Below are 21,959 nucleotides of genomic sequence, written 5' to 3'. Positions count from 1 at the left end.
GTCACTGAGTATTCTTATTTGTCTCCTTCATACTTCATGCTTATTATTATTATTATTATTATTATTATTATTATTATTATTTTAAATTGGCCTGTGTTGCAAGGACAGGAAGGAGATCAGTGAAGAGGCTCTGCAGTGGCCCAGATGAGAGGTAGTGATGATTTGGGTGGCCAGGGTGTAGAGGAGAAAGCTTTGCCTGGACTGGAAGCTACGGAGGAGGGGAAAGTCAGGGCTCCTTGGCAGAAAGGATGAGAGGAGGAGACAAGGATGGCTGGAGTGCTGGGGTAGATGGCGGGAGGCAGTCCCTTGGTCAGCACCTTCCCTGGGTAGATTCAGAATGAACACCTCAGCAAGGGTCCCACTAGCTGTTCACCCAGAGTAACCTCCCAAACTGGAGAGGTTGGCTGAGAACTCTCCAAAAACCTCACCTCCCAGTGGCCTCTTTCCCGGGCACTGTGACACTGTGGCATCCAGGAACCTGAGGCTGGGTGGCGGTGCAGTCTACCAATGGACAGGTGGTTCCCCTGCTCACTCTAAACTGGGGGCTGCCAAGCCAGTGCTGGGGGGTGCCAGGCCTTGTCAGGGCCTGCCCTGGTGAGGCTCTCCCAGGGGCAGTCTCCAGCTTGTTCTCTGTCTGGCATGCCCGGTCCCTGGTGGCTTCATCCATCCACCCTCTATGTCACTTTGGGTCTTGGTGAAGAAGGGGCACAGCGAGGACTCCCTGGTGTGAGTGCAGGGGGTGCAGCCAGAGCCCCTTCACACAGGGTGGAGTGGGCCCCCAGCCCTACCTGGAAAATCTCCTGGGGGTTGGATCCTTCTCAGCTTTTTTAGAAGGGGTAGTGAAATCCGAGAAAAGCGGGGTGGAAGCTTTCTGAGGTTGGGGAAGGGATAGCTTTGCTGAGGTCTGAGTGAGTGTAGGGAGGACTGCGATACCCGCGTAGCAATGACGGGAGGAGCGAAGGTCTGCACCCGAACGAATGAATTCACGAACAAATAGAAGCTTATCTTCAGTCCGCTGTTATTCAGAGTCTAGGGTTGGAGAAGCCAACCTCTCTCCTCGTGGAGCGAAAGTCTCCCAGTTAGTTTTCGTTTCCTCACCTGTTGCAACTTGCCTTAAGATTTAGGGGCCCCGCTCCAAGAGCAGGTGGGCTTCTCCAGCTCGGAGCATCCGGCGGCCTTGGCGTCCGCCGAGTCCCCAGCATTCTGCAAGTTGCGCTGGAATCCAGAGTGCGGCGCCTGCAGGCGGGGACGGCGCTGGGGGGCGCCCCCCTCCCCCGGCACCGTGGCCCCGCCCCCGGACGAGGCCCCGCCCCCACGCCGCCCCTCCGCTCCCGGCCCCGCCCCGTCTGCGGACAGACTCCGCGGCGCCGCCCGGCTCCCGCCTCCGCCCTCGAGCGCCCGCGCGGGCGGGGGGGCGGGTGAGGGGCGGGATGTTTTGGGGGGCGGGGGTCCCGATGACGGCATCGGATCGCGCCGCGCGGAGGCTCGGCGCCCGACTGCACCGCGGGGGGACCGCGCTCCCACCCGAGCAGGTGGGTGCGGGCCGGGGAGCGGGGAGGTCGGGGACCGGGTGGGTGGGGGAGGCGCGCGCTCGCCGCCTCCCTGCGCAGGCCTGGGCGGGGTGGCAGTGGGAGCCGGCACCTGGGGAGCTCTGCGCCAGCACGAGGAGCCCCCCGCTGCTTGCATACCAGCCTCCTGGAGGCCCCTTTCCTGGGCGGCCGGGAGCACCCCGTTCCCTAAGTCGGGGGCCTGAGGCCAGCATCCCGGGCCTGGCGCGGAGCAGCGAGCGCCGACGCTGCGAGGGTCGGCTCCGCATCTGTAATCACTTTTCCAAACTCCCGGGAGCTCCGGTCTCGTGCCCGCCTCCTCCAGCGCCGACCGCAGCCGCGGGGCTGTCCCGGCGCCCGGGGTGCGCGGGGGCGCGGAGAAGCCGGGACCGCGCGGCGCTGAAGAGCTCAGGGTGCGGGGCGCGCGCAGGCGCCCACTGGATTGCGCGGTAGTTGCCGCCGTGTCCCCAGGGCCCCGCACACAGCAGGGACTGGGTGATCGAGTGAGGGAACGAACGAACCGTTACACCTGTAGAGAAAAGTTAAATAGTGACAAATGGAGTGCTGTGGGCCCGAAGGGGAGGGGGCCAGTGCGATAAGAGAAGGGGACTGGGAAAGCTTTTTGGGGTGCAGTTTCATCATCATTGTTGGACGGCTATTAAGCGTCCGACCTTGTGCTGGGCGCTGGAGATACAGCAGGAAGCGGGACCGCAGAGTCCCTGCCTCTCAGCTCCCTCTGCGACAGAGTGGCCCGTGGCTGGTGGGAGCACCTCTGGGCGCTGTGCGTGTGTAGTGGTGGGACACAGAACACAGGCGCTTCCCTGGCTCCCTGAGGAACACCCAGCAGGCCTCAGCCGGGAGAGATGGGAGTGTGTTGCAGAGAAAGGGGAGCCAAGGTGGGTGCAGGAAGTGAGTAGACAAGGTAGGCAGGGATGTTAAAGTTTTGAATATCAGGGGCAATGGGGAGCCTCTTTTAAGAGAGTTTAAGTGGGAGAGTGACGGGATTGCATTTGCAATTTTGAAAGATGCCCCTGGCTGCCCCATTGGACTGCACAGGGAGACCAAGAGCAGTGACAAAGCTGGTAAATGTCATCCTGTCAAGAGGCCCGTGGCAGGGGCCCGGGCTTTGGCAATAGTATGGGGAGAAGCAGGTGAACCTGATATTTAGGAGATAGAATTGGCAGATCTGGTGGTGGGAGCTTGATGGAAAGTCTCGAAGGATCTTTTTTGAAGAAGGTGGGGCAGGGGGATGTGAGGTGACAAAGGCAGAGATTATGGAGACCCCAGTAGGTCTTAGGGAAAGGAATTCCCTGGTGTGGTGGTGGTGGTGGTAGTGGGGTGTGTATGTGTTCTAGGAGATGGGGCCCCAGGGGAAGGGTATGACTGGAACACAGAAGCCCTTGGGAGTCAAGTGGAGGAGTTAGGGCCTTATTTTGCCAGTGATGGGAGCCATTGAGTGTTACAGTGTAGGACTGTGTTGGCCCTTGCAGTATTTGGGCACCAGGGTCGCAAGGAGGACGTTCTCATCTCATCTCTCCAAGGTCAGGAGCCCCAGGATCTGGCTTCAGGTCACCTGCGGGCTGAGTCCTGCCCCTAGAGTACAGGGGGTGATGATAGGGGCCTCCTCCTCTCTCTGCAGGGCCAGGAGGAGCCCTCCTGCAACATGGGTCTGGAGACCCAGAGGCTGCCAGGGGCCGAGGAGGCCCCCGTGAGGGTGGCCCTGAGAGTCCGTCCGCTGCTGCCCAAGGAGCTGCTGCACGGACACCAGAGCTGCCTGCGGGTGGAGCCCGAGCACAGCCGCATCACCCTGGGGCGAGACCGCCACTTTGGCTTCCACGTGGTGCTGGATGAGGACACCGGGCAGGAGGCGGTGTACCAGGCCTGTGTGCAGCCCCTCCTCGAGGCTTTCTTCGAGGGCTTCAATGCCACTGTCTTTGCCTACGGTCAGACTGGCTCTGGGAAGACATACACCATGGGGGAGGCCAGTGTGGGTGAGTGACCCTGCTTGAGGGCCCCGTGCCCGCATCGAGGGGACTCCGTGTCTCCTGAACTTCTGCCCCTGCCCTCTTGCTGCCATTCCCTGTTGAAGATAGGGGTGCTGGGGGGAGATTTCCTCATCAGATCTGCAGCCCAGGGTGGGACCAGCCATATCAGTGGGCTGACCAGGGGTAGGAAGGATGAGTCCTTGGATGTGGCAGGGGGTGCTTTTCAACTCTGTAGAAACGAGGTCGCACTGTGTGATTCTGGTGATCTCAGTGGGAAGAAAGGGAAGAGAAGTTGGCTTGTCTCTGGAGGTTGTCAGGATGGCTGCCAAGCGTCAGGAATCTGTGTTCTAGTCGTAGTTGGAATGGGGAGGGTCCAGGGAAAGCTGTGCTTTGGCTGATGCCTGGTGAGGGAACAGACTCTTGGGAGAGATGCTTTGGGCCAGTTAGAGGGTCTGCCCCATTTTAAGTAGCACAGACTGCTTTCTCTTAGGTTATAAAGGTATGCGTGTTTCTCATGGCGAATTAGGAAAATACAGAAAAACACAAGCACAAAAGAAAACTTACTTGATAATTGCTTTTCAACAATCACCCTGTTAGCATTATAGTTTCTCTCTCTGAGGAAATTATTTTACCTTTAAGAAATGGGATTATATAAAAAAATGGGATTATATTATACCCTTTTTTTATTATCCTGGGTTTTTTTTAAAAAAGATTTTATTTATTCATGAGAGACACAGAGAAAGAGGTAGAGACATGGGCAGAGGGAGGAGCAGGCTCCTCACAGGGGGCCTGATGTGGGACTCGCTCCCAGGTCCCCGGGATCACGTCCTAAGCCAAAGGCAGACGCTCAACCACTAAGCCATGCAGGCATCCCTATATCCTGTTTTTATTTTCTTAACAATATATCATAAACATTACTCTGTGTCACTAAATATACTTCAAGCCAGTTTTTTAATGATGGTTTGGTATTCCATTGTGCATATAAGATAGTTTATTTAACTGCATCCTCTATTGGGTCTTAGGATGGTTGCATTTTTTTGAAGTTATGAAGAGTGCTGCTCTGAATATCCTCTCATTACTTTTTTGGGTTACATTTAAGAAGTCTTTCCTTTTATTTATTTTTAAGATTTTATTTTAGAGAAAGCACATAAATAGGGGGAGGGGCAGAGGTAGAGGGAGAAGCAGCTCTCTGCTAAGCAGGGAGCCTAATGTGGGGCTCAATCCCAGGACCCTGGGATCATGACCTCAGCCAAAAGCAGATGCTTAACGAACTGAGCCACCCAGCTGCCCCTAGGAGGTCCTTTATATAACTGAGCATAGATTATAGCAATGAGCTCCCTGCCCCAGGGAGTAATCAAGCCAGGGGTATCTGATGATCTAGCAGGAATGTAGTGAAGGGGATGCTTACAATATGAAAGGGGTTGGTGGAATCTTGAGAGGTTGCTTCCAACTCTGAAATTCTATAAATCTGCCTGACCATCCTGGAGCATGGCCCGGCTCAGGCTACCCAGCCATCCTGGCCTCTGCTGCTACGTGCATGCTGGAGCTCCATCCTCCAGTTGCTGGCAGGGGCCTCGGGGCCTTGAGCCATGTCCGTCTGAAGGCATGGTGGCAGGAGCTCTGTGGTGTCTCCCTAGCTTCCCTTCATGAGGACGAGCAGGGCATCATCCCCCGGGCCATGGCTGAAGCCTTCAAGCTTATCGATGAGAATGACCTGCTTGACTGTCTGGTGCACGTGTCCTACCTGGAAGTGTATAAGGAGGAGTTCCGAGACCTGCTGGAGGTGGGCACTGCCAGCCGCGACATCCAGCTTCGGGAGGATGATCGGGGAAATGTTGGTGAGGAACTCTGGGGGCCCCACTGGCTGGGAGTGGGGCTGCAGCTGCTGAGGGGTGGCACTGGAAGGTTTTGCCTTCCTGTCTCCTGTCTCCGGTCTCCACTGAGTTCAGTATCGACTTCTGTGCCCAGCATGCAAGGCATTGAGGTGGGCCTGGGGCAGGCTGGAGCCAGGATGGGCAGGACCTCCCCCCCTCCCTCCATGGGCCCCTGGGTCGGGAATGCTGCAGAGATCCAGCCACTGGATCCTGGCCAGTCCCGAGTTGTCCCTACTCCGAGCTCACAGCCTTCCATGCCCGCAGTGCTGTGTGGCGTGAAGGAGGTGGACGTCGAGGGCCTGGACGAGGTGCTGAGTCTCCTGGAGATGGGCAACGCGGCGCGTCACACCGGGGCCACGCACCTCAACCGCCTGTCCAGCCGCTCCCACACTGTCTTCACCGTGACCCTGGAGCAGCGGGGCCGCGCCCCCAGCCGCATGCCCCGACCGGCCGCCGGCCAGCTGCTCGTCTCCAAGTTCCACTTCGTGGACCTGGCGGGCTCGGAGAGGGTGCTCAAGACGGGCAGCACGGGCGAGCGGCTCAAGGAGAGCATCCAGATCAACAGCAGCCTCCTGGCCTTGGGCAACGTCATCAGCGCCCTGGGCGACCCCCAGCGCCGCGGCAGCCACATCCCCTACCGGGACTCCAAGATCACCCGGTGAGGGTCCCCGGGCGGCCCACGGGAGCAGGGGCCCCTCTCGGGCCGCTGGGTGAGGGGAGGCCGGTAGGGGAGGGGTCCTGTGTGTTCCCGGGGCGCTGGCCCGCGGGCTGCGGCGGCAGGCGAGTCCAGGCGCCGGGGCTCCTGACGCACCCCACCTGGCGTCCTCAGGATCCTCAAAGACTCGCTGGGCGGCAACGCCAAGACGGTGATGATCGCCTGCGTCAGCCCCTCGTCCTCCGACTTCGACGAGACCCTCAACACCCTCAACTACGCCAGCCGCGCCCAGAACATCCGTAACCGCGCCACGGTCAACTGGCGGCCTGAGACCGAGCGCGCGCCCGAGGAGGTGGCGGCCGGTGCGCGGGGGCCCCCGCGGCACCGCTCGGAGACGCGCATCATCCACCGCGGCCGGCGCGCCCCCGGCCCCGCCCAGGCCCCCCCTGCCGCTGTCGCCGCCGCCGCCGCCGCCCGCCTGGGCGCCGAGTGCGCGCGCTACCGGGCCCGCACCGACGCCGCCTACAGCCTCCTGCGCGAGCTGCAGGCCGAGCCCGGGCTGCCCGGCGCCGCCGTCCGCAAAGTGCGCGACTGGCTGTGCGCCGTGGAGGGCGAGCGCAGCGCCCTGAGCTCCGCCTCTGGGCCGGACAGCGGCATCGAGAGCGCTTCCGCCGAGGAGCCGGCCACGCAGGGGCCCGGCGGGCCGAAGGTGGCCAAAGGCCAGGTGTGGCCCGCGGGAGGGAGGGAGCGGGGAAGGAAAGGGTTCTCGTCCAGCCGGCGGTACCCCTGCCCCCGCTCCACATTCCTGATTCAGAGGCACTTCTGCCAGTGACCTTGATCACACTCTGTACCTGTCCATCCCCGAGCCTCAGGGTCTCCATCTGTGAAATGGGGATTACGCTAGTATCTACCTTCTGGGCTCCCGGGGCTGTTGTAAGGGCCGAAGGTGTACCAGGTACCCCACCCAGCACGTTAGTGGAGTCTCGGGTTCCTACTAAGAGTGGTGATATTGTTAATAACAGTACGATTAATAATGACCTGAGGTGGCCCAAATAGCTTGCAGAGGGGATCGTAGGTGAGGTGGGCTCTGGAGCCCCAATTGCAGGCGGAGCTAAGGGCAGAGCAGCAAGCTGGGGTGTCCCAGAGACAGGCAGTCTTGTCCTGCCCCTGAAACCTCTTTCCTTGCTCCATAGGATGAGGAAGGGGCACTGCAGCTGCTTGCCCTGCAGAGCCAGGTGGCCCGGCTGGAGGAGGAGAACCGAGACTTTCTGGCTGCGCTGGAGGACGCCATGGAACAGTACAAACTACAGGTGTTTGGCGGGGGAGGCTTCCTTGAGGTGAAGTTTCCCGAGGAGAAGAGGGAGTTAGCCAGGGCACGCTTCTGACAGGGTAGGCAGAGATGGGGGAGGCACAGCTGAGCACCCGTGTGGAGGTGAGGAACTGAACGGTGCAGTGACTGGGGGGGATCCCAGTGAAGGGGGGTGAGAGGTGGGGCTGGAGGGGCTGGGATGGGTCCCTGGAATCAGGCCCTTTTGTCCCAGGTAACTGAGTCAGCGTTTCCCCGGGCGCCCTCTGGCGGCAGTCATTGGCCTGTGACTCGCAGGGAGGGATAGGACCTAACGGGGTGGGGTGAGAGCTAGGTCTGTAGGGGTGTGTGTGTCCGTGTGTGTTTCGGGGGGAAGGAGACCAAGAGGTGGTCAGAGATGTTTGGCCCTTCTGAGTTTTGGCTCAGGGACGGGGGGTGGCCTCCTCTGCCTGTCGGCATCCCTGCACCCTCCCCATCCAGCATCTCCCTTTAGCACCTGAACTTGTCTTGCAGAGCGACCGGCTGCGTGAGCAACAGCAGGAGATGGCAGAGCTGCGGCTGCGGCTAGAACTGGTGCGGCCTGGCTGGGGGGCCCCAGGGCTCCTGCAGGGCCTGCCTCCCGGGTCCTTTGTGCCCCGGCCTCACACAGCCCCCCTGGGGGGTGCTCACAGTCATGCACTGGGTGTCGTGCTCCCTGCCTGCCTTCCTGGAGATGACGTTGGCCCCGAGAATTGGGGAGAGGTGAGGAGGTAGCAAGGCTGGGTGTCTGTTGAATTAGACAGGCTCAGGCAGGGGAAAGCAGTGTTGGGGAATGTGCTCCTCACTCCAGGCTTTCCTAGGACCGGCTGTGAGGAAAGGCCAAAATTTGGGTGACTCTCTAGGGCTGCTGAGAAGGATCTGGTGCCATTGGGCATCCCTGGGCTGGCTGGAGATTGACTGTGGAGTGAGGAGGTTACAAACGGGCTTCTGACTTCCAGCACTGGATGGGAAGCTTACGTACCTCCAGAGATGGGGAGCTTAGCACCTCTGAGGTCACCCCTTCTGTCTTTGCAAGTTTACTTTTCCATGAGCCCTAATTTCCCTGAGCCTGGCTGCCTACTCACTTGGGACCTTTTGGACAAATGCTGCTCCTGCATCTTTCTGAAAGCGCTGGGTCATCTCAGCTGTAAAAGCCTGAGGCACGGAGGAGAGGGAGGGCTTGAGTTTGGCAGGAGTCTGTCATACACACACCACCTGGGCAAGGTGTTGGTGAGATAAGACTTGGGTGCAGATGATCTGTATACAAAGACAGAGCAGATTGTCACCTGGGGAGTCCCAGGTGCTGTGGGGCAGAGGGGAGGGGTGGAGGGGGGCAGGGAGGAAGCTCCTGCTCTACCCTGGGATTGGCAGGGTTTGGTCCGCAGCAAAGACTGGTGTTGGGAAATGATTGATGGAGGGCCCCCTAGAGGCTTCCTGTCTTGAAGCCCTGGCACTCCCCTAGCAGGTGACAAATGGCAAAGAGGCTGGAGCCAAGTTGCTGGCGGAGGTAGACAGGCCAGGAAGCGGCTCTTCAGCTGCATCGGAGGAGGAGGAGGAGCAGGAGGAGGAGCAGGAGGAACAGCTGCCTCAGCGGAACCTGCACCTGCGCAGGTGAGTGGGACCAGCTGCCCACCTGACCAGAACCACCACAGGCCCAGGCAGGGCTGGAGAAGGGTCCTGCTGTGGTCTCAGGGTGCCCTCACCTATGTTGCTTCCCTAGCTGCGAAGAACAGATGGGGGTGGTGGACTTGGGACCAAGAGTTCTCACTGGGGTGAATGTGCTGCTGGGTGGGCCTGGGCTTCCCGGTCCTCAGCCTTCAAGGTGGCCCTCGGTGCCCCCAACATCCCAGTGCCCCTGAGACTCAGCCCCCTGGCTTCTGTCCTGCTGGACTGACACTCTGGGATTCCACTGACCCAATGGCTTCACTGCCTTCCTCTGGCTGGGAAGCGTATGACTCCTGCTTCTGTCTTCCAGAAATGGCATCAACAAATGGAGCCAAAGGGAGGGGGCCTGCCCGGGGAGTCCACTCGACAGGAAGGGCCCAGAGCTTCACCTTGAGGAACTGGGTGCAGCCATCCCAGGGCCCAGAGGTGAGCTGGGTCGGGCGCAGAGACCCTCCCCTCCACCGTCCTGGACTGGCCATCCTGGACAGTCCACACATCACCCCTGGCTGCCCCTTCCCTCGCCCGCCTCCCCCACTGTCAGCTGGGGCAGCAGTCTTGACAGTGCAGTGTGCTTGTTACAGTAGTTGGTGGGAGCAAGGCTCCGGCTCGACCCCGTCAGACCCCAGCTGCCATGGCCTCTGAGTGGCGGCTGGCCCAGGCCCAACAGAAAATCCGGGAACTGTCCATCAACATTCGCATGAAGGAGGAGCTCATTGGCGAGCTGGTCCGCACAGGTGAGGTGCTGGTCTGTCAGGTGGGCCTCCCACCGGACGGTCGTTTAGGTTTGGTAACCAGCTCAGCTTCTTCCAGCTGTGTGGCCTTGAGCAGGTAGGACAGCTCCTCTGGGACTCAAGTTTTCTCATCTCTAAAGTGGGGATAGTAATCGTACCTGTTTCAAGGGTTGTTGAAGTGAATTCAGCTGAAGTAAGTAATTAGACTGGTTCTCAGGAAGCATTACCTAGCATTATTAGTAGCGGTTGCATTTATCAGTTGCCTGCTGTGTGAGGCACCGTGGTGCTCACACTCTCTTGGTTTTCGGGAGCAAATAATGTCCCCAAATCATGTTGTGTCTGCCGCTGTGATGCATATAAACACGACATTTTATTTATTTATTCATGAGAGCGAGGCACAGACACAGGCAGAGGGAGAGACAGGTTCCATGCAGGGAGCCCGACATGGGACTTGATCCTTGGACTCCAGGATCACGCCCTGGGCCGAAGGCCGCGCTAAACGCTGAGCCACCTGGGCTGCCTTGGTGATGCATGTAAAGGGGCTGGGAGAGATTTGAGGTAGTGGCCAGCTGAGCCTTTTTATTTTAGTAGGTAAGTTTATTACAAAATGCATTGTAAAAAAAAATGCATTGTGAAAACTTTCAAACCCATGAGGAAAGGCTGGTAAAGCTCTCACACCTGTCACGCAGATTTCACATTACAATGTCTTGCCCTGCATTCATCTCTCTTTTTCCCTTTGCTGAAGCGTTCTGATGCAAATCCCGGGCATCTTGTCATTTCGCTCCCATACCTTTTGCTGCGCCTCTTTTTGGACACTTTAACCAAAATACCATGAGTGCATCTAACAACACTTAATGTCACCCCGATGCCCAGAGCACAGACCTGTCCCCTCGGTTCCTCGGCAGCTGGTTTGCTAGAACCTAGCTCCACATGTGTTCCACACACTGTTTGCTTGTTAGGCCTCTAAAGTCTCCCTTCCAGTACTTTCTCCCAGTCCTGAGGAATGTCTCACAGCCTCCCACCCCCACCCTGCCATGTTCTGGGTCTGCCTATTTGCTCCCTGGGGTGTTATTCAGCTTGTCCTCTGTCCTCAGATTTACTGCAAATGGAAGTTAGTTCTAGAGGCTTAATTCTATGGAGGCCCAAGCTAGGTCTTTGCTAGTATGTATTAGATAAAAATAAAGGCAGCGGAACCCATAATTTCCCTGGGACACTGTGACGGATGAGGCTAATTTGAAAAGCAAGTGATTTAAAGGAAAATACGTTCAGTAACTTGTGGTACTGGTACCGTCTTGCAGGTGGCCACCTCAGGAGTGGGGGGTGAAAGGATCGTCCTCCCGGCGGGAGGGGCCTCCTGTGCTGATGAAGCCCCCATCCCCTCCAGGGAAGGCAGCCCAGGCCTTGAACCGCCAGCATAGCCAGCACATCCGGGAGCTGGAGCAGGAGGCAGAACGTGTGCGGGCCGAGCTGAGTGAAAGCCAGAGACAGCTGCGGGAGCTCGAGGGCAAAGAGCCTCAGGACCCTGGCGAGCGGTCCCAGCTCCAGGAGTTCCGCCAGCGCGTGGCTGCCGCCCAGAGCCAGGTGCAGGTCAGTGTTGGGAGTCCCAGGATCCAGACACGTGGGTCCTGGGGCCCAAGTTCACTGGGACCTATGGATGCTCAGGGCCTGGTGCCCCAGCCCCTGGCTGGTTTGGCGGCCTCGCAGGGTGAGGCTGGGGTGACAAAGAAGTCCGCAGCGCTGGGAGTCGGCTCAGCTTTAAACACAGCAGAGGCAGGGAGGCCAGTCCTGCCTGGAGACCAGGGGTGGGTAGGCGGGTATGAAAACAGGCTACCTCTTATTCATGCAACCATCGTCTCCCAGTTCCGTGGCCACCTGCCTCTCCATTCCATCTTCCCTCTTTCTACCCACCAGTCCATATGTCTGTCTCATCCATACCCCATTTCATTTAATTAGTTCCTAACTCCCCTCTGGAGTTTCCCAGGTGTAACCTGAACTGGGTCCCCACACTTGGAGGTCAGGGAGAAATGGAAGAAAGAGACAGCCACTCCAATGAGGAAAGTGGCAGGTTTACTAAGCAATGGAACTCGTCCTGGGTGCCCCTTTCCACAGGCACCTCTCTGAGCCATCATCAAGGGGTTTTGATTCACTTGAAGGTGGCTCCTTTGGTGGCGCTCTGGATGCCACAGCAACAACACAGGCACATGTCCGAGAGAATACAGATTGAGACACGGATTCCAAAATCAGTGATCACTTTTTCTAAGAGCCCCGTGATCCGAACCACTGGTTTATTAACTCCCCCAGGCTGGGGATTGGATCACCCAGGGTGTTGTTCACTTCTGTTCTTATGTGATTTAATAAAGATCATGCATTAGCAGACTCAGCCAGGGGACACACCACATTCTGTTTGGATAATTTCACAGGTGCCTCCTTGTGGAGCAATCATGTCCAAGGCCGTCCGTCCTATTTTGGAGGATAGCTATTCTCATCAGAGACATTTCAGTGTTCTCAATAAGGATAGACTTTGTTGGCTATTATCGAAGGCTTGCTGGATGAATTTAGGAAGGGCTTCCATGTGTGCTGTAACCTCCAGGCCATGGAGGGAACCAAGATGGTGGCCACATGATCATACTATTGGAAAATGGTGTCCACCTGGCCTCAGGGAGAGGCAGGTTGGCAGCTTTAGGAAATTGACCTGGTTGTGCATACCACACATGTTGGCTGGTGGAGGCAGCGCTGTCAGGCGTGTAAAGATGGACTGGGGTGGGATATGCCCACCCCTGCTGCCTTCCCTGGCTCAATGGTATGTATTCCATTCCACAAATAGTAAATTTCAGCTGGTCCAGCTTGTAGCAGGACAACAGAATCCCAGTGGAGGGACGCCTAGGTGGCTCAGTGGTTGAGCATCTGCGTTTGGCTCAGGTTGTGATCCCAGGGTCTTGGGATCGAGTCCTGCAGAGAGCCTGCTTCTCCCTTTGCCTAGGTCTCTGCCTCTCTCTTTCTCTCTCATGAATAAGTCTTAAAAAAGAAAAAAAGCCAGTGGAGATTGGATGGTTCCCTCTCACTTGGGGGTGTGAAGTCTCCCACCCATCCTGATGGGACATCCCATGGCATGTTCTGGTAGGTAATCCCTTTCCTGGGCATGATAGAGGGGCTTGGTGTTCTCAGCAGCATAGCATATTGTTCCATGGTAAGACTTGGGACAATGGCTGTTTCCCATGTCTTGCATATCCTCATGGGATTGGGTGCCTTGGCAGGGGTCCCCAGTCTGGCATATGGGGCAAATGGCCCTACTGGTTGATCATTCAAATGTATTGAAGCCTGGGGCAGTACTTTAGTCCACTCAGCCAGACTGGTTTTATCTGCTAATAATTTAATCTTTTTGTTTGGTTGGTTTTGGTTTTTTTACTCAAGTGTAGTTGACACGGGGTTACATTAGTTTCGGGTGTACAACACAGTGATTTGACAAGTCTGTATGTTTTGCTGTGCTCACCATAGGTGCAGCTACCACCTGTCACCACACGGTGCTGTTACAATACCACTATGTTCCTATGCTATGCCTTTCATCCCCATGATATATTCATTCTGTAGCTGGAAACCTGGACCTCCCACGCCCCTTCACCCATTTTGCCCACCCCACCAACTATGAGTTTTTTCTCTGTATTTCTGGGTCTCTTTGCTGTTTGTTCATTTGTTTTTCAGATTCCACATATAGGCAAAATCATATTGTATCTTTCTCTTACTTCACTTAACACAATACTCTGGGTCCATCCATATGGTTGCAAATGGCAAGATCTCATTCTTTTTTACGGCCGAATGATAGTCATTGTGTTGTAAAGACCACATCTTTATCCATCCATTTATCAGTGGACACTTGGGCTGCTTTCATGACTTGGCTCTAATGCTGCAATAGGGGCACCTGGGTGGCTCAGTCAGTTGAGTGTGCTTCGGCTCAGGTCATGGTCCTGGGTCTTGGAATTGAGTCTCATGTCGAGCTCCCTGCTCATCAGAGAGTCTGCTTCTTCCTCTCCCTCTGCCTCTCCCTGCCTGCTTGTCCTTTCTCTCTTTCAATCTCTCTCAAGTAAATCTTTAAAAAATAATAGTAATCCTGCAATAAACATAGGGGTGCTTATATCCTTTTGAATTAGTGTTTTCGTTTTTTTTATTTTTTAAGATTTTATTTATCTATTTATGAGAAACAGAGAGAGAGAGAGGCAGAGACACAGGCAGAGGGAGAAGCAGGCTCCATGAAGGGAGCCGGATGTGGGACTTGATCCTGGGACTCCAGGATCACACCCTGGGCTCAAGGTGGCGCTAAACCACTGAGCCACCCGGGGATCCCCACATTTTCATTTTCTTTAGGTAAATACCCAGTAGTGTGATTATTGGATCATATGGCATTTCTATTTTTAATTTTTTGAGGACCCTCCATACTGTCTTCCATAGTGGCTGCACTGATTTGCGTTCCCAGCAACAGTTCCTTTTCGCTGCTCCTATCCTCACCAACACTTGTTACTTCTTGTCTTTTTAATTCTAGCCATTCTGATAGCTATGAAGTAACCCGTCATTGTGATTTTGATTTGCTTTTCCCTAGTGATAAGTAATGTTGAGGATCTTTTCATGTGTGTGTTGGCCATTTGCAGGTCTTCTCCCCATTTTTAATTGGATTATTTGTCTTTTTGCTGTTGAGTTGTGTAAGTTCTTCATATATTTTAGATACTAACCCCTTATCAGATATGTCATTTGCAAATATCTTCTGTTCAGTAGGTTGGTTTTTAGTTTTGTTTATTGTTTTCTTTGCTGTGCAGAAGCTTTTGATTTTGATGAAGTCCCAATAGTTTATTTTTGTTTCCCCTTCCTCAGAAGACAGATCTACAAAGATATTGGTATAGTTGGTGTTAGAGAAGTTACTGTCTATACTCTTTTCTAGGATTTTTATGGTTTCTTGTTTCATGTTTAGGTTCTTAATCCATTTTGAGTTTATTTTTGTGTATGGTATAAGAGAGTGGTCCAGTTTCATTCTTCTGCATGTGGCTGTCCAGCTCCACATCCCATCTCAAGGGTGGGTCCTTGGAGCCACCTCTGGGAGCAGGAAAAGCAAGTGGAACCCATGATCCAAGGCCTGAGAAGGGGTGAGGTGCCCCAATCACCCCAATCCAGTTCATGGGTTAGCCAGTGGTCACATCTCTCAGTGACATTCCCCAACACATTTACCCTTATATGATCCCATCCATCTCACCACCCACCTTTCCATCCATCCATACAGCTGTCAATCCTTCATTCCTTCCTTCCTTTTCTCAGTTCAGGTGTCTGAGAGACACTTCAGTAGAATGATTGAGAGTGTGGGCTCTGGAACCTGAGTGTTTGGGTGTGAATCCCAGCTCTGCTATTTACTAGCTCTGGGTCCTTGGTCAAGTTTCCTGACCTGTCTGTGCCTCAGTTTCTTAATCTGCAAAGTAGGGATAATGCTAATCCTATTTTTTCATAAGACAGTCAGGATCCCTTGATACACACAGAGCACCTGGTGTGTGGCTGGTACATAGGAAATGTCAGACTAGCCACCATCACTAGCCTTCTGACATTAGCCAGTGGCCTGTGTCCCCTTCTGTCTGCCCCTCTATCTGTTCTCCTTCTTTGGTCCTGCCCCACCCTGGCTGTGTCAGTGTGGTGACAGCTCTTGACCCAGCAGAGGCTGTGTTGGTCCAGGTGCTGAAGGAGAAGAAGCAGGCGACAGAGCGACTGGTGTCGCTGTCCGCCCAGAGCGAGAAGCGCCTGCAGGAGCTCGAGAGGCACGTGCAGCTCATGCGGCAGCAGCAGGGGCAGCTGCAGAAGCGGCTTCGTGAGGAGACGGAGCAGAAGCGGCGCCTGGAGACAGAGATGACGAAGCGGCAGCACCGCGTCAAGGTCAGGCTGGGGCTGGGGTGCAGGTGTCTGGGCAAGAGGCCGGCTTGGGGCACAGCAGGGTGGGGGGTGGGCCAGCACTGCATCACAGCCCCCCGACTTGTGGCTGTGTGACCTCATAAACAGGTCACTTGGCCTCCCGGGGTGTGTTCTTCTACCTGGAAAAGGGGAGGGCCGGGGGTCCCAGGGGCAAGCTGTGCCTACTGACTGGCGTCTCGCAGGAGCCAGGCCAGTGTGTGCTGCTGCTGGTCCCGGAGATGCAGGGCGGCGAGGCCATCTCCAGGGGGGCTCTGTGGACCACAGGCAGTTCTGAGCTGCTCGCCTGGTGCCTCCCCAGGAACTGGAGCGGAGGCACGAGCAGCAGCAGAAGATCCTGAAGATCAAAACGGAAGAGATCGCGGCATTCCAGAGGAAGCGGCGCAGCGGCAGCAATGGCTCCGTGGTCAGCCTGGAGCAGCAGCAGGTGGGGTCCGGGCTGGGCCTGCATCCCTGGGAGCACCCGCAGCCCTCCGGGTTGCCAGAGGCCCCTGGGGCTCAGCTGGCAGGTTCGCTGTTCTCCCCCTCGGACCCTTGGCCCAGGGTGAGAGCTGAGTTCCCTCCCTGCCTCCCCCACCCTCCCCCAGAAGATCGAGGAACAGAAGAAGTGGCTAGATCAAGAGATGGAGAAAGTCCTCCAGCAGCGGCGGGCCCTGGAGGAGCTGGGGGAGGAGCTCCACAAGCGGGAGGCTATCCTGGCCAAGAAGGAGGCACTGATGCAAGAAAAGACGGGGCTGGAGAGCAAGCGCCTACGGTCCAGCCAGGTGAGGTCCTGCCAGGAGAAACCTGTCAGCTGGGTTTCTGCCAGTTGAGGTTCCTCCAAGTGAGATTCCATTAGGTGGGTCCTTCCACTTGAGGTCACTCCAGACAATAACCCTGCCAGGTGAGGTCTAGGCAGGTGAGGTTCTTCTGGGTGATGTCCCACATAATGGCCATGTAAGCTGCAGCTGTGTGAAGCTCGGTCCTACAGGGCTTACACCACCTTAGGGTGTTTATGATGCAGGTTCTGATGTGCAGCTATGCAGGCAGAACAAGGAATAGCAGGTGTAGACAGGAGGGCTGACCATGGAGCACTGGCACTCAGTGGTGCTGGAGGCAGACAGACCTAGGCACGTGGCCTGGTCACCTCCGTCCACCCTGCATCATTGCTTCTTAAATAAGGAGCTTCTCAGCCAGTTGCCTCTTCAGTCAAATGGAGTCACAGTGTTGCCGTGCAGATGAGAAGGGGGTATGTCAAACACAAAGCCCAGGGCGGGGCCAGGAGCAGGTGCCTGGCTAGGTCCCTGCAGGGGTCCAGCCCCACTGCTGCTGCCATTCTAGAACACTTGAGTCCAAGGGGCTTCAGGGTGCTGCTGGATTGTCTGGAACTTCCCTTTGCCCTCAGAGCCCTCTCTTCCTCCCACATCGGGCTCCTGGAAGGGCCTGCTCTGCTTCCAGCTGGGTCTCCCCCATTTTGCCAGGAGTGCCTTTTCATGTGCTCGTCTTGTGTCCTTCCAGGCCATCCATGGGGGCCCCTCCTCAGAGGCTCCGGTCCCTTGGGCCCCACTCCCTCAGCTTCCGCAGGCCTCCCCGCTGAGCAGCGCTCCTGGATCTTAGGGCTTGAGGGAAGGGCATCATCCCAGGGTGGGGTGAGGTAGTATCGCTGCCATAACTCCTGCTCCCTCCTTGACCCCTGGCGGGGCTGCCCCCAGGCCCTCAGCGAGGACATCGTGCGTGTGTCCAGCCGGCTGGAGCACCTGGAGAAGGAGCTGTCGGAGAAGAGCGGGCAGCTGCGGCAGGGCAGCGCCCAGAGCCAGCAGCGGCTCCGTGGCGAGATCGATGCCCTGCGCCAGGAGAAGGACTCGCTGCTGAAGCAGCGCCTGGACATTGACAGCAAGCTGCGGCGGGGCAGCCTGCTATCACCCGAGGTGAGCCCCGTGGCTGGCCTCCCCCCAGCCTGGTGCCGGGCCCTGCTGCTTCCCGAATGTGCTTTTTCCGCAGGTGAGACTCAGAGAGGGGGGCGGCTCCCAGGGTTGCTGGCCTGGCCCTGTCGTCAGCTCTGGGACACACAGGCTGGGCCCTGGGTGTCAATCCACGTGTTACATGCCTGGGCTCGTGTGGGAATGAGTGTCGGCAGCAGGGAGAGCTTTGTTGCTATAAACTCGGCCCCGCGGACCCTCTGTGCTCGGAAGCAGTCTCCCCATGCTTCCCTTGGGCAAAGGGTCTTCTGTGCTTCCTGCTAGAGATCATGTGAGGCGGTGCACTGCAGAAAGTAGCCTCCCAGAGCCCTGGCCTCCCCCTGGAGTTGGGGCTGTAATGGAAGCTTCCTGTCCCTGCTGTGCTGACTGCGTGCTCAGGACGAGGGGACATGACATCTCCCTTGTGGCTACAAGCTGTTGCTGTCTGCCCTGGGCTGTGTGTGTGTCGTTCAGCCGCTGGGTGCGTGTGGTAGAAGCCAGGCCTCCCCCTCAACGCATGCCCCTGTCCTGCAGGAGGAACGGACGCTATTCCAGCTGGATGAGGCCATCGAGGCCCTGGACGCTGCCATCGAGTATAAGAACGAGGCCATCACATGCCGCCAGCGGGTGCTGCGGGCCTCAGCCTCCTTGCTTTCCCAATGTGAGATGAATCTCATGGCCAAGCTCAGCTACCTCTCATCCTCAGAGACCAGAGCTCTGCTTTGCAAGTATTTTGACAAGGTGGGTCTGCGGCCCCAAACCCCCTGCCACCGCCTTCTGGCCTTCAGGTGAGGGTGGGTTTGATGAAAGCTGCAGAGGCAGCTCCATTTCCTCCCAGGCTAACTCCAGGCCACCTTGGACTCTACTTTCTAAAACCTGCCTTAGTGAAACTAAGACCCAGTACTCTCCCCGACCACCTTCCCCCTGCTTGGCCCCTCCAGTGGACCCGGATCAGTGATTCTTATCAGGGAGGTTTTGCCCCCAGGGGTCCAGAGATGCTTCTGGTCATCACAGTAGTGGGGGGTAGAGACCAGGGATGCTGTCAGACCCCCACAACCACAGTTCTCTGCCAACAATGTCACTGGTGCCAAGGTTGAGATATCCTGGCCTCAGTGAGATCCCACAGCTTGAGGCTCTGCCTGGGAGCCTAGGAGCACCTGAAGAGGAAGGAGATTGAGACAGGGAGAGAAAGTAAGCTTCATCTTGAGAGCTGACTCTTGTCATCAGGAAGTCACCAGCTGGGACACTGTTGAGGTGTCTGAGGCCAAGTCTTGGCTCAGTGGAACACCCTGGCAATTTCTTAGTGACATCTGCCCCGGGGGGCAATGGTGGCAAGTTGGCCGAATACCTGCTGTCCCTGGTCGGCAAAGGGAGCCAGAGCTCGGGGCTAAGTGTGTCTGGGTTCGGGACAGGTAGTAACACTCCGAGAAGAGCAGCACCAGCAGCAGATTGCCTTCTCGGAGCTGGAGATGCAGCTGGAGGAGCAGCAGAGGCTGGTCTACTGGCTGGAGGTGGCTCTGGAGCGGCAGCGCCTGGAGATGGACCGCCAGCTGACCCTGCAGCAGAAGGAGCACGAGCAGAACATCCAGCTCCTTCTCCAGCAGAGTCGAGGTGAGGCACCCCAGGCCCCACACACTCCCTGGGCCCAGCTCCTGGCCACCCACCCGCCCACAGCCTCCCACCACCTCCCACCACCTCCTCGGTCTCTGCCCTCCAGATCACCTTGGTGAGGGGTTAGCAGACAGCAAGAGGCAATATGAGACCAGGATTCAAGCTCTGGAGAAAGAACTGGGCCGCCACATGTGGATGAACCAGGAACTGAAACAGAAACTCAGCAGTTGGAATGCTGCAGGCCTCAGCAGGGGTAATTCTCACCTGAGTCTGTGAGCTGGGCCACGTTTTGCCCTGCCCTGTAGTGTCAGGCTTCCCTCCCTGGGGGAAGCTTTGAAACTGTGCGAACTCCAGCTCTTCCCAGGGCAGTTCACACATGGCTTCCTGGGCTGGGGCCTGGAGAAGTGGGGCTGCCCTGGAAGGCACTGCCTCCGCCTCTCATGAGCGCATCCTTTCTCCCAGTGACAGGTGGGGAGAAGAGGACCCTGTGCCTGGAGAACAGACCACCCCCTGGAACTGAGGAGGAGCTCCCTGCTGGCCCTGAGCTGCTCTGGCAGCAGCCTCTGCCCGACAGCGTCCCCCGTGCCCGGGATGAGGTGCGGGATGTGGTCCGGGCCCCGCTGCCACTGACGTGGAAACGCTCGAGCCTGTGCGGTGAGGAGCCTGGCTCTCTGGAGGAGCTGCGGCCTCGGGAGGCCACTGAGCCCCTGGTGGGACGGGTGCTACCTGGGGGTGAGCTGGGGCTGCCCTGGAACTTCGGGCCCTTGGCCACACCCCGGCGGGACTTGCGCCGAGGCAGCCCAGGGATGATTGACGTCAGGAAGAACCCCCTGTAGGCTCATGGGCAGAACCCACCCCAGAGGGACACTCCAGGCCTGCAGCAAGGTCCAGCTGCCTGCCTTTGCTTCTGGGAAGGGCAGTCTTTACCTCCCACTGCAGATCCAGGTCCTGATCTTGACACAATTGGAGTCAGCAAATTTGGACTACAGCCCAATGAATTCAACTCAATTTTTAAAAAATATGCTAAGTCCTGCCCCCCACTTCCTTTGAGCTTTGGTACCAGATTGCCATCTTTTGGCTTGAGAGTGTGCAAAAGGCAGTTCTGGTCTCAAGACTGTGTGGCTGTGGTTCAGCCAGTGCTGGACACAGAATAATTAGTGACAACAGGGTTGTGTGTTAAATGGTCTTGTTTTTATGGTGGGAAGCTTTGTGTATTTTTAGAATTTTGTAAAACCATTTTATAATAAATGAGAATCTCTGAAGGAAGAAATGGGAGTTTTGACTTGGTCTGATGTACAAGCCAAGAGAATCAGATTGGAGGACACGTCGGGCTTGAAAGCTTTTCAGAGTTCCTGAGACAGGCCTAATTAAGAAGCCCTAGTCCTGCCCCTGGCCAAGACTGCCAACAAGCGGTTCCCCAGGACCCTCCTGGCTGCTCCATGACACAGGCATCTCCCCGTGCACAGTGAGGGTGGGGCTGGGGCCGGGCTGGGTTTCAGGCTGACCCGGAGACGCAGCTGCTCCAAGAACCACTAGCGCTCAGCCTGAGTGAGTCAACCAGAGACTGTGAGCTTAAACAGAAAGGGCCCGAATGCTAACTAAGTAGCCAGAGAGGATTTTTTTTTTTTTTATTACATGAGGAATGCAAGAAATTTATTCTGCCATGGGACACAGCCTTCAGCTTTTCAAGGGACCTGTGGGGAGCCCTTTCTCCCACTTCACAAGTGAGATGGGGGGTGGTTGTCGGACTTGCCTTGGTCTCTCAGAGGCTAGGGCTGGAATGGGAGCCCCTACAATTCCATTTGCCCCCAACCCCTAGGCTGAGTTAGGGCACCAGCTATACCACCTCCCTAACAAGGGGGCTAGGGTGGTGGATTGGGGTACCAGGTGGGAAGGACACATTCCAAGAGGATTAAAACCCCTAAGGCACTCATGTCAGAATTGATAGCAGACAGTAAGAGAGGTGCAGGCCCAGGCCCCCCTGTTCCTTTATGCTCCCAGGGACTGGGCTGACTTCCAGCTTTGAGCTTCCTTGGTTCCACGGAGCCCTGGTTCTTCATGTTTCTGTGCAGCAAGCCCAGCGTTAATGTAGGACAGATAAGCTGGGCCCTGGCTCAGCGAACCGAGTGTCTATGTAAGAATTCCTCTGTGGTATGAGCCTGAACTCCTACCCTGTCCACAGAAAACTGCTCCTGGTGCACTTCCTCTGTGTAGGGAGTGTAGGGGCTATAGCTCAGCTTGGTAGTGTTGTTATAAGTCCCCTGGCCAGTTCTGTCCTAACTAGCTAATCAGCTTCTTCCGTGAGTAAGTTCTGCTGATGGGGCGTCTCCTGGAGATTGCTCGGCTGAACGGAGATTCTTCGGCCGTGGTGGGGAAGACCTCTGTATCCTCATCTAGAAAAAGGCAGAAAGGGCTTGAACTAGAGAGTGATACACACACAGGTGGATTTAAACCCTGCAGGTTTGAGTGCTGCTGAAGCACTGCCCATACTTGTCACAAGGCTCTCCGCCCCGCCACATCAGCACTGAGCTGGTGGCGGTAAGGAACTGAAAAAGTAAAGTGCTGTGGGTTGAATTCCCTCAGCTGGATTGTACATTGTTTTGCGTGATTTATATCCTGGTCTCGAGGGAAGGGAATCACTGGAGGGCCTCTATCTCCTGCACTCCCCTTCAGTTCTAGACACTCAAGTCCTTCCC

General features: G+C 56.6%; 2 protein-coding genes across 9 annotated transcripts in view; one reads left to right on the top strand and one right to left on the bottom strand.

Moving 5' to 3' along the window:
• The first annotated feature begins 1,431 nt into the window (after nucleotides 1-1,431).
• Nucleotides 1,432-20,533, top strand: KIF7 (kinesin family member 7). 6 transcript variants are annotated; one of them, XM_077872134.1, is made up of 19 exons: nucleotides 1,432-1,532; nucleotides 3,187-3,538; nucleotides 5,170-5,370; nucleotides 5,671-6,064; nucleotides 6,236-6,785; nucleotides 7,255-7,371; nucleotides 7,881-8,108; nucleotides 8,848-8,996; nucleotides 9,361-9,476; nucleotides 9,632-9,784; nucleotides 11,166-11,368; nucleotides 15,485-15,682; nucleotides 16,017-16,142; nucleotides 16,306-16,479; nucleotides 17,407-17,622; nucleotides 18,187-18,393; nucleotides 19,065-19,263; nucleotides 19,370-19,516; nucleotides 19,726-20,533. In XM_077872134.1, the coding sequence occupies exons 1-19, from the start codon at nucleotides 1,455-1,457 to the stop codon at nucleotides 20,097-20,099; spliced, it is 4,182 nt and encodes a 1,393-aa protein (XP_077728260.1). In that variant the 5' UTR covers nucleotides 1,432-1,454; the 3' UTR covers nucleotides 20,100-20,533. The 6 variants fall into 6 exon arrangements, with proteins under 6 accessions (XP_077728260.1, XP_077728251.1, XP_077728223.1 ...); XM_077872125.1 differs by having other exon boundaries at nucleotides 16,303-16,479; XM_077872097.1 differs by having other exon boundaries at nucleotides 5,170-6,064; nucleotides 8,851-8,996; nucleotides 16,303-16,479.
• The window catches only part of TICRR (TOPBP1 interacting checkpoint and replication regulator), a 52,287-nt gene continuing 50,612 nt past the window's right edge, over nucleotides 20,285-21,959 (bottom strand). For all 3 annotated transcript variants that reach the window (XM_077872054.1, XM_077872064.1, XM_077872075.1), the window contains one exon: nucleotides 20,285-21,656. In XM_077872054.1, the coding sequence (XP_077728180.1) occupies nucleotides 21,544-21,656 (113 nt within the window). In that variant the 3' untranslated portion in view covers nucleotides 20,285-21,543. The remainder of the gene's footprint in view (nucleotides 21,657-21,959) is intronic.

Source organism: Canis aureus, chromosome 2 (genome assembly GCF_053574225.1).
Source record: "Canis aureus isolate CA01 chromosome 2, VMU_Caureus_v.1.0, whole genome shotgun sequence".
Classification (NCBI taxonomy): Eukaryota; Metazoa; Chordata; class Mammalia; order Carnivora; family Canidae; genus Canis; species Canis aureus.
The sequence above is the reverse complement of the archived record's forward strand: the minus strand, read 5'-3'. Positions and strand labels throughout refer to the sequence as shown.